Source organism: Sinocyclocheilus anshuiensis, unplaced genomic scaffold (genome assembly GCF_001515605.1).
Source record: "Sinocyclocheilus anshuiensis isolate Anshui unplaced genomic scaffold, SAMN03320099.WGS_v1.1 scaffold376, whole genome shotgun sequence".
NCBI lineage: Eukaryota > Metazoa > Chordata > Actinopteri > Cypriniformes > Cyprinidae > Sinocyclocheilus > Sinocyclocheilus anshuiensis.
In genome coordinates, this window is record NW_015558600.1 from 67,911 (window position 1) to 79,380 (window position 11,470).

General features: G+C 37.0%; 2 protein-coding genes across 4 annotated transcripts in view; one reads left to right on the top strand and one right to left on the bottom strand.

The window, feature by feature from the left end:
* Window positions 1-3,352, bottom strand: part of LOC107680129 (DCC-interacting protein 13-beta-like) — a 16,845-nt gene extending 13,493 nt beyond the window's left edge. For all 3 annotated transcript variants that reach the window (XR_001633118.1, XM_016475900.1, XM_016475899.1), the window contains exons 1-4: window positions 3,218-3,352; window positions 2,036-2,134; window positions 763-822; window positions 569-640 (exon numbers count right to left, since the gene is read on the bottom strand). Coding sequence is in view for 2 of the 3 variants with exons in the window: in XM_016475900.1 (XP_016331386.1) it covers window positions 569-640; window positions 763-822; window positions 2,036-2,134; window positions 3,218-3,274 (288 nt within the window). In the remaining variant the exon portion in view is untranslated. The remainder of the gene's footprint in view (window positions 1-568; window positions 641-762; window positions 823-2,035; window positions 2,135-3,217) is intronic.
* Window positions 3,353-6,051: 2,699 nt separating this feature from the next.
* Window positions 6,052-11,470, top strand: part of c25h12orf75 (chromosome 25 C12orf75 homolog) — an 11,673-nt gene continuing 6,254 nt past the window's right edge. Inside the window, exon 1 of the mRNA XM_016475892.1 lies at window positions 6,052-6,194. Coding sequence (XP_016331378.1) covers window positions 6,152-6,194 — 43 coding nt within the window. The 5' untranslated portion in view covers window positions 6,052-6,151. The remainder of the gene's footprint in view (window positions 6,195-11,470) is intronic.

Consider the following 11,470-nt stretch of genomic DNA (forward strand, 5'->3'; position numbering starts at 1 on the left):
GCAACGCGTAAAAAGACAGTATAAGTCAATATAATCCGTAATTATGTCACCACTGGATGCAACAAATGCCTCTTTTATAATGGGTTTTACTGGTTTTGTCTCGTCGCACCAGGACACGGAATCACAGTGTGGTGAGGGGCGTAACATTTCCGTCACACGCTTGAGGTATTCGGCCAATCACAACACACTGGATAGCTGGCCAATCACAGAACACCTTGCTTTTCAGACCGATGAGCTTTGTAAAAATCGACGCGTGTCAGAAAGGCGGGGCATAGAGGAGAAACAATAATGTACAGTATGTGTAAAATAATGTGTTTTTTTTTTACCTTAAACCGCATAAACACATTGCATTACACCAAATACACAAAATAATGTTCTTTTTTAGCAGCATCATATGACCCCTTAAGGCAAGTGATGAAGGTCATGTGATCAGGTGATCACGCAGGCATGGCAAATATCAAACAGCCTGCAAGAGAGAACACCTGCCACACGAGTGATGGCCTCACTCTGACCGAGAGACCCTGCGATCACACACACACACACACACACACTGCAGGCATTTTCTCACCTCTTCCACGCTTTTGGCGAAGTGCTGTAAAGTGTTGATCACCTCTTCTTCGCCTTTCGCCAGAGCAAAATTCTGCACCCACAAACCATCAGGTCAGATTGATCAGTAACACATCAGATATTCAGACATTCCCACAACTCATCATGACTGCTAATGCACCGCTGCCGTTAAAAGAGGAAGTCAAAACTGCTTACCTGTTTCTCATAGTCCAAGAGCTGCTTAGAAAGCTGTTCTGTCGCCAGAGCCATTTCATTCTGCAGACACAAAGAACATTCATTTAGTCAGATGAAGAATCAGAGCTTGTCTAAGGTCTTATGCTAACACAAATAGCAAAATCAGAATGCATAGGTTGTGGGATCTTTGTGAGAAAACAAGCTTCTTAAAGGGGCTAATTTGATTGATTTTATTATATAAACTTATTAAAAATGTAATTACAAATTGCATTTTATTTTAAAATGTAAATTAAATTGAAAAAAAAAGTATATTACATAAAACATTTTATATATATATATATATATATTCACACATATATTCACCAAACAAGAAATGATTATATGAAAACTGAATATATAAATGCCGAAAATAAAGTTATGAATCTAAAAATACAGATATACATCTATCAAATGTATGAATATATAATCAAGGTTTATAACTATTCATATTTATAACTTAAACATTTACATATTTAGGATTTAAAACTAAATATTCAGATTTACATCTATATATTCATGGTTTACATTTACATATTCAGAGTTACATCTATATATTCAGAATTAAAACTATACTGTATATCTGGATTTACATTTATATTTTCAGACTAATAATTACATATCAAGAATAACATACATTCAGATTTTTAAAAAAGTTTAAATTCAGATTTACATCTATATATTATTCAGGATTTAAATTTAAATATTGAGACCTATAACTTTATGCATTCAGATTTACATTTATATATTCAGTTTGATAATTAAATTCAAATTTATAAATAAATATTCAAATTTATACTTACATATTTAGAATTATAACTTTATATTCAGGTCATAAAAACATATATTAAGTTTTTTTTATATAATTATTTCCTGTCTGGCCGTTTATAATATATAATTACATTTAAAGACAACAAAACACTCAAATTATTAATTTTACATTCATGATGTTCCATATTTCCAAGTATATGGATGTAGGGTGGGACTTTATCCTTTGGAATTTGATTGGACCGTAAATGTTATGCTATGATACTATTGGTTATTATTATTTTCCGCACCCCTGTGGCCCTGGTGACATCATCAGAAAAGAAAATTTGTTTCGCATGTGAAGAAAGTTTGCTAAAAGACCATAAAAACAAACTTTTACCTTTAAAATAACATGCACTGATCATTTGTGCACAACAAACTGAACATTTATTCAAAAATACAGACAACTTTACTGATGAAGTCAATGTGAAAATGTGTGTTGTGTGTGTACCTGTGCTCCAAACACTCTTTGCATAGACTGGAGCAGCTGGTTTGTGTAGTTAGTGAGCGTGCCTGCATCCTCTTCAAACACACTGAGCAAGGACCGCGTCTGCAAACACAAACGCCAGTGAACACAGGACGCATACAATTCTCCATATGCACACAGTGTCAAATGTGCTAAATGAACCCAACAAGCATTCGTGCAGCGTGAAGCATGCTGGGTGTATCCACAGGTGTGTTCTGTCAGGGATCAGGACAGACTTTTGGGTGTGTTTCCAATGCAAACAATGCAAACGGCCGGGCGGACACATCTGTGGGTTCATAATCTCGAGCGCAGAGCATTATGGGGTTATGACTCAGACAAATAACTCCTGCTTATAAAGTAAATCATTAGTTCACTGAGAATATCACAAGTATGTGGGAGAGGCTTCACGCTTTTGAACTGCTATGAAATAACATGCAAATTACTAGGCTTAATTATGACTTTTGCATAGACATTAATAGTCAAAACCTGTTGCAAGAAATTGCAATGCATGAAACAATGTTATATCAACGTTTATCAAACGTTTTTTGTTTCACTCGATACCTCAGACCTGTCAGTTGCAGAGCTGATACTGAATATCATTTGTTGTTGTTTCTGACCTGACGTACCTGACGTTGATGTCTCAGATTTGATATTAATATCTGATTCATCTGGTCTAATGTATCAATATCAGACTTGAGTGGGTTGGACCACCTAAACAACATCTCACTCCTCCCATACAGGCCCCTTCATTCACAACTCCACTACTAGCAACAAATTTACAACCTTAAGGTGTCAAAGCAGTTAATAAGACGCGCGTTTGTAGCGTCAGATGCACGATTGTTTGACGCGCGTCTCTCATATTAATAAACATATGATCAACAACATACGTGCAGGATGCGTCTCGTCTAAGGCGCTTATCTGAAATAAAACGCTTTAAAGATTAACCATACATGCAATGATATAAACTAAACGAGCTGAGGTGATTCTCCGCTTAATCGTACACTTAAATTTGACCTAAAACGAAGTTTTATTTAGATTAGCTGGCACATACGCGCTGCGACGCGTGTTGCGACAACCGCATCATCAGTTTTGCAACGCTAAACGCATAAAACTAAACAGTTATGAGTACTAAAGCATTGAACAAAGGTCTAGTAAAAGAATTGTTACCTGCGGACTGTCTTGCAAGGCCTCCTCGAGTAATAATTTGTGGTGTACGGCCGGCATCTTTCGCGTCGGAGACGGTGGGAACGGAATACAAGGATGAGGACTACATTTCCCAGCATGCAGCTGCTCAGAGACGATCCGGAACTGCTTTGGTTGCATGCTGGGAAATGAAGTCCTATTTTAGTTAGAATTGAACCTGCTGCAAAAATACGCAGAAATAAAGCACCATAAATGATCATTTAAAAAGTATTTTGCCGTTAAAAAGGATGCGGAACTCAAATCATATATAATATCTCATAAGGAAAGATCAAGTGTTGCTTTGGCTTTTGGGTTGGAAAGCTTGCTAACTTCTATCCAACAATACCCTCTGCTGGACTACACTGGCATATTGTTACCATTCAAAGTTTGCATGTTCATTCCTGGGTCAATCTTATATAATCATTTATTTTTATATATACATATATATATATATATATACGTGTGTGTGTGTGTGTGTGTGTGTGTGTACTGGTTTATATATCCTGGTGGGGACTTAAACCTGTGCGTGCATCTCTGCATCATGTGACATGGAACGTAAGGAAGTTCTGGAGACTACAGTGGGCCCCTGAGCAGCTCCTGAGAGGCTCCTGCCGCTGTCATAAACATCTCTTTGTTGACACCTCAAGGCTGAGCACTCCTGATCCCAGTCTTTGAAACTCATAAACCAACATCTGTGCATCCTCCATTTGTCATCAGCCCAAACAATATCGAACTAGATTTCTTAAAAACGGAAACAGACAGAGAGACAGGCAGATATACAGACAGACAGACGGATTTGAACAGGTCTTACTTTGTTCAGAGTCCTTGTGTTGGTGTTGGTGATTGTCTGTATTAAGTTTCTCTCCAGGGCTGAGCAGTTTTATGGATAAAACAGAGATATATTTCAGCAGAGATTGACTGAGGTTTATTACCCAGATATAAAAGTGCGCTTGTGTTTGGGGACGGTTGTTTTTGGCATGACACTTGATGACTTTCTGCTTTTGGCATGTCATTTTTTCAGGGTTTCTGTATTATTCAGGTCAGGTTTTATGACCTGGACACATTGTCTACACTTAACCACTGCAATACTTTTCAGTGGCAGCTGAAAATATACAGCCTTTAATATATATATATATACATTTATTTATTTTTTTCAAATTGTATTTTGCATTATGTTTTTTAATCATTTGACAACATAGTTAGCATTGTCAACATATGAAACTACCTATCACAAAAACATCAAGTGATTTTGTACATCATATTTTGTTTTGATGACAATGTAACATATGTGGCATATGTGTCATAGACTTATGTAAAGAAAAAAAAATACTTAGGCATCTTAGATAAACCTTAAATTTTTCCCAGAGATAAAAGTTAAAATCCATGTGATATCTTAATTATTTATAATTATTTTTATATAAATTATAAATGTTAATTATTTTAAATTCTAGAATAATTATATAGTTTTTTATTAAGTATCCATTTTATTAATAAATGTTTGCTTTTTACTGTTTTTATTTGTCCTTATTTTGTTAAATATTTTCACATTCTGACCTGTGAATATTTATTTAATTACGAATTTAAATTATATTAAATATAATACATCTCTTTATTCACTGTATTGCATTTCTATTAGTTTTTATTAATTTTAATATTTTCTATATTTCTTGCTTGCTTACTGTTTTTTTGATTTGTCCAATTTTATTTATTTTATAATAATTTCACGTTCTGACCTGCAAAGATATTTATTTAATTGTTTATAATTACTTTTATAAAAAAAATTATAAATATAATTCTAAATATGATTAGGCTTTTTGATTCATTGCAATACATTTTTATTCAGTGTATTTTTATTTATTAAGTTTTATTCATCTTAATAAATATTTTTTAATATTTCTTGCTTTTTTTTTTTTACTGGTTTTATTTGTCCAATATTTTTAATGTTTTTAAAATTCTGACATGTGGATATATTTATTAAATTGTTTATAATGTTTTAACGAATTACAAATGTCAATTATTTCTATTAAATATAATTACATATCTTTCATTCCTTGTACATCGCTATTCATTTTATTGTACATTAATTAATATTTTATTGTTAATTTACTGCTTGCTTTTTACTATTTATATTAGTCCTATTTTATTTAGCTAGTTAAAATATTATAATATCAAATTCTTTATATTAAATATTTATTACATTTCTGACCTATGAATATATTTATTGAATTGTTTATCTTTTAAATAAATTATTAATTTAAATTGTACATTCATTTGTAATTTGTACATTAGAAATGTAAATTATTTACATTAAATATATTATTTACTTATTGCTTTTTAATACTATTTATTAGTCCTATTTTATTTAGTTAGTTAAAATATTATAATATTCTGACCTGTGAAGATTTTTTTAACAATTATTTTTATGTAAATTATACATGTAAATTCTTTATATTAAATATATATTAAAATGTATTATATATATATATTTTATTATAATTTTTATAATTAATAAATTGAAATGTACATTAATTTGTAAACGGAACATTATAAATGTAAATGATTTACATTAAATATATTATTAACGGCTTGCTTTTACTGTTTATATTTGGCCTATTTTATTTATTATGTGAAAATAATTTTTACATTCTTACCTGTAAAGAGTTGCTGCAAACTCAGTTCATTCCCATGTAAAACCACCACACCCCATTCAACCCCCTCGGTTTCCACGGCAACCCTGTCAGGGTGGAGGAGAGGAGAGGAGCGAATCACGTGAGGCTCGAGCATCTCTCTCTCTCTCTCTCTCACACACTGCAGACTGACCGAGGCTGCGTTCGAGGGAGCTCATGCATCACATCAGAGCCGTCCTTCACTCGTTCGTCCTTCTCTAAAGCAGCCACAGAAAGCTGCGTTCATGCCAAAATGGGATGTGGGAATTCCTCCGCCACCAGCTCGACAGCAGGAGGTGAGCGTGTTTCAGCCACTTACGCGCGCACTGCTTTTTATCAATGGACATGTCGTGTTGTCCGAGGTTTGATTGAGCGCGCTGTTTGTCCTTAAACACTTGATTAAGTGCGCGTAGGAGCTTGATAAAGTCTCGTGTCCTCGGTCTATTAGCAGAAGCTCCGCGGCGGACGGACGTAGAGGAATGAAGCTTCAGACAGAGGTGAAGGATCTGATGCTTATTAAATCAGTCATGGAGATTTCGTCCCTCACGTCTAATATGTATTCAGGTCAGATCTGTGCTTCTAGACTTAATGAGGAGAGCGTGTGTGAGCGCGCTGGAAAGAAAAATGAGACAAACCACAGATGAGATCGCTTTAACATCTGTTTCTCCCAGACGGCAGTGAGAGGCACTTTTGCTTCTCAAGTGAAGAACACTCCGAAAATCTTACATTTTGTTCAATAAAGGTTAAGACAAGGGTGCTCGGATACGACCAAGACACCAAAGTCTGAATCAAAAGTCAGAGATCTCAAATGTGAACTCAAATATTTCTCAGAGCTTCATGTTACAGCTTTGTAGTACTTAAAAAAATAAAAATAAAGGTTCTTATGTTTGGCATCATTAGTTCCATAAAAGAATCTTTAATTACATCCTTGGAACTAGGGCTGCACAACTAATCGAATTTCTAATCGCGATTACAATTATGGATGCCACAACTACATAATCGTTCAAAGCGGCAATTAATCGTTTAAAGTCCACTTATGTTATTCTGCACGCTTAAGATGCGTTTTTTTTCTGTCTACATGTTATCTTAAGGGGTTTTCCCATTATTTTAATTTTAGTTTTAGTATAACATTATAATACCATTCATATTTTTACTTTTTTATAATTTAAAGAAACCAATCCTATGTATAATTGACATTTGAGGCTTAATACTATAGAAAAGCACTAAAACTTTTTAGGCCACGACACTCAGGAAGTCGTGGCCTAATGGTTAGAGAGTTTGACTCATAACCCAAAGGTTGTGGGTTCGTGTCTCGTACTGGCAGGGATTGTAGGTGGGGGGAGTGAATGTACAGCGCTCTCTCCCACCTTCAATACCACGACTGAGGTGCCCTTGAGCAAGGCACCGAACCCCCAACTGCTCCCCGGGCGCCGCAGCATAAATGGCTGCCCACTGCTCCGGGTGTGTGTTCACTGCTGTGTGTGTGCACTTTGGATGGGTAAATGCAGAGCACTAATTCTGAGTATGGATCACCATACTTGGCCACATGTCATGTCACTAAAAGTTTTTCAGTTAGAGTGTTTTCAGCTTGTTTATTTTCATATAAAAATATGCCATGCAGTTGCATCAAACAATGGTATAAACATAATTTAATGTAAATTGTGATAATCGTAATTAATAATCGCAATTACAATGGAATAATCGACAATTATGATTTTTGTCATAATCGTGCAGCCCTACTTGGAACGTTTTCATTGGATAAAAGGTTCTTTACAGTGGAAAAAGGTTCTTTAGATTATTAAAATGTTCTTAACATGAATAAAATAAAAAATGTTCTTTTAAGAACTGTTCACTGAATGTGGTTCTTTGCTGTGAAAACCCTGCTTTGGAATATGTCAGTTGATTCATTTTTGAAAGTTTTTATTTCTCCATTTCAGGAGAAACAAAGTTCATACTTAACTGAAACATACCTGAGAACACTATTATGTGTGCTGAGATATGAAAAAGCAATATTTGAGCAATAAATGTTACCTTCACAAGCATGGATGTCGTAAACGGGATGTGAGAACAGCTGGAGATGATTCAGCCGTCACCTCTGAAGAAGCCAGCGAATGAATTTAAATGTGCAGAGAATTTTAAAAAGTGCATTTCATTTTATAATGCTTCATGGGTAATCTCATTGAAATGCAGACTGGATACAAGAAAAGAGCCAAACAAAATGAACTTTGGTTAAAAACAGAATTAGCCTTGAGTGTCCTGAGAGAGAAAATGATGAATGATTGGCAAGCGAGGCATCAAAGTGACAACATCCATCACTAAACTCCTAAACCGAGAGATTGGAGCCTCGAAAGGAAATTTAATTGCTTAGACAATGCTCCTCTAGAGCTCAGAAGATGTCATCTTTGTTATGGTTCCTCCAACATAAAACATAGAAAGTCATATTATGACTGTGTCACAGTCATAAAATATCAAATGAATGTGTCACAGTTTCTGTTGTGTTTGTTTCATCATCCTAGCCCTGTGACCTACAGTAGTTTTCCTTGTGTGTCTAATTTGTCCTCTTGTTCACCTGTTTAGATCAATTATCTTGTTAGTTCCCTTCTTATTTAAACCCTGTGTTCTTCCCCAGTGTTTGTCCGGTCTCGCCAAACCTACCCTGTGTTTGTGGATTACCCGTGTGTTGGATTAAAAGACTTTGTGCGTTTATTGACAGCGTAGCGTGACAGAGGACTGGATCTAAAAGTGAAAGTAAAGCCTTGTTTGTTTTGCATTTATTTTGATTTGTTTCAGTGTTTTCTTTAGCTATTTTTTTCCGACATGGACCTCCCTGCCGTACGCCTCCTGTGCCTTGAGCAGGGAGATCGCTCCCTCGAGGAGCACTTGGATGAATTCTTGGGTCTCGCCCTTTAGACCACCTTCCTGGACGACTGCCTTTCCTCGTTCCTGCGCACCAGCCTGAACATGGATACACGAGCGCAGTTGTCCGGGGAGGGTCCTCGAGGGAGCTTCGCCACTTATGTGGAGTGGGTGCTGAGCTCCTGCAGATCTGCCTTCACCCCCAACCCAGTGCCCAGCCAGACACCACCTCACTGTGAGGAGAGACTGAGCCTGAGCCCACCGCAGACGGAGAGAGCACCTCAGCCATCGCTGGGAGGAGCGACCGAACCTGACGCCATCAGCGAGCCAGAGAAGACCTCCTCTCCAAACTGACTTTTTTTTTTGATTGAATTTTGTGCATTTCTTCAGTCTCCTCTGCCCTCAGCCATTCCTGCTGTCCAGTCTTCTTCATCCCCAGTCAGTTCCTCTGTGTCACCTTCTTTTAGTGGTGGGGCTCCATCTCGGGCCTGCCGGGAGTCTTCGTCTCCTGGACCTGAGGAGCCCGTGGCTCTGCCTCCAGCCTCGAATGGCTCCACTCCACCTCGTCCCACCACCCAGACTCCTGCACTCCTCCCATCCTCGATTCCAGTGGACCATTGGCCATTCAGCCTTGCCGGGCTCCCTCCGTCAGTCGGCTCCACCTGGATCGACTTTGCCACTCCTCCACTGCTGATTTGAGGGCTATCCGCTGCTCTCTGGCCCTCCACCCCTTCGGCTATGGCCCGCTCAGCCTCCTTCCTCGATTGCTCCAGCTCACCCTCTGGCCTCCGGATCCCCACCTACATCTCAGGCCATCATCACTACAGCTTCGTCACAGCCGCCTGGATCCTCGGCATCACTCCACCTCCTCGGCTCTCTGTCTGTGCAGTGGGCTCCCCCTCCATTGCTGTCGTCGTCTCTATTCGTCCCCATGGCGGCATGTGTTCCTATGGAGCGCCGTTCAGGCTATGGCCTGGGCACCTGCCATCAAGCCCCTGCTCAAAGCCTCTCCCTGGCTTTCACCCCACCGTCATCACCACCCTGGACTTTGTTGTTCATCCTCCTCCTGCATATCTCTGCCTGTGTGTGCCATCTTTTTGCCAGCCCCTTTAACCATCCCTGTGCCACCTCCTCATCTCTTATGTTCCTCCTAACATAAAACATAGAAACAGTCATAAATGACTCTATAAAATGAGTGTGGATAAAGCATTTGCTCTTGGATGAATGTGATGAGAAATGTTTGAGTTCATATTGAGATCGTTTGAATGCAGACTTTGGTTTCTTGGAATCTTTTTTCAAAACATCTCAGAAACAGGAGAGTTAATCAAAAGATTATTTGCATCTCATTACTATCCACAAGTTTCTTTCTACTTACATCTTTTTGCTATCTAAGGTTCCATGAAGAACCTTTGACATCCATGGAATCTTTCCATTCCACAAAAGGTTCTTTCGATTTTTAAAATGTTTTTCAAACTAATAAAAACTGGTTAAAAAGAACAGTTCTTAAAACCGCAAAATGGTTCTTCTATGGCATCACTGCAAAAACCCACTTTTGGGATCTTTATTTTTAAGAGTGTGGAACCTTCCAAGATGAAAGCTTGCCTGGATATGATTCTTGACCCGAAATGCAGACTTTGGTTTCTTGGAATCTTTTTCTCAGGAGAAACATCTCAGAAACAGGAGAGTTAATCAAAAGATTATTTGCATCTCATTACTATCCACAAGTTTCTTTCTACTTACATCTTTTTGCTATCTAAGGTTCCATGAAGAACCTTTGACATCCATGGAATCTTTCCATTCCACAAAAGGTTCTTTCGATTTTTAAAATGTTTTTCAAACGAATAAAAACTGGTTAAAAAGAACAGTTCTTAAAACCGCAAAATGGTTCTTCTATGGCATCACTGCAAAAACCCACTTTTGGGATCTTTATATTTAAGAGTGTGGAACCTTCCAAGATGAAAGCTTGCCTGGATATGATTCTTGACCCGATAAAACTGACCTTGTTTTTTTTAGCTCTGTTTCTTGAGGACAAGAAAACACTCAAGAGAAAAGTCTTCAGTGAAAAGGATTTCAGCATTAGTCTGACATAGATGGATGTTCTGTATATTGACTGAATCCTCCAAAACAAAGAGTCTAAACACACTTAAGTCAAACTCGTCAGTCGATTCTGTCAAGCAACGGCTCTAGGCATTGTGACTTTAATAAAGACTGTCTTTGAGAGAAAAGCAATTGTGGAGAAAACCGCTGTGGTTTCTGTCTTTTAGGGTGAATTAAGAGTCATTGCACAAATGAACGTTTGTAATCAAAGAATTGAACCGCAGACTGAATAATACTGGAAACATCACCTCTTGTGACCCCTAAAATCAATACAGTCATAGAAAGAACTGAATTTGATTCACTAAACATGTCTGTATCATTTTGAAGAGACTACATTTTTATTTTTAATGCTTAATTTTTATGGTATTATTAAACGAAAAAGAAAACTAAATGTTACACTTTTAAATATAATTAATAATTTTATATATGTATAGATATGGATACATGTTTCTATATAATATATATTGTATTATTAAAATAATGTTCTATATTTTGTGTGTGTATACAAATGGGTGCCCGGGATATATATAATATATAATATATGTGTGTGTTTGTGTGTGTATGTGTGTGTGTGAGTGTGTGTGTTTGTGCGTGTGTGTGTGCGTGTGTGTGTGCGTAT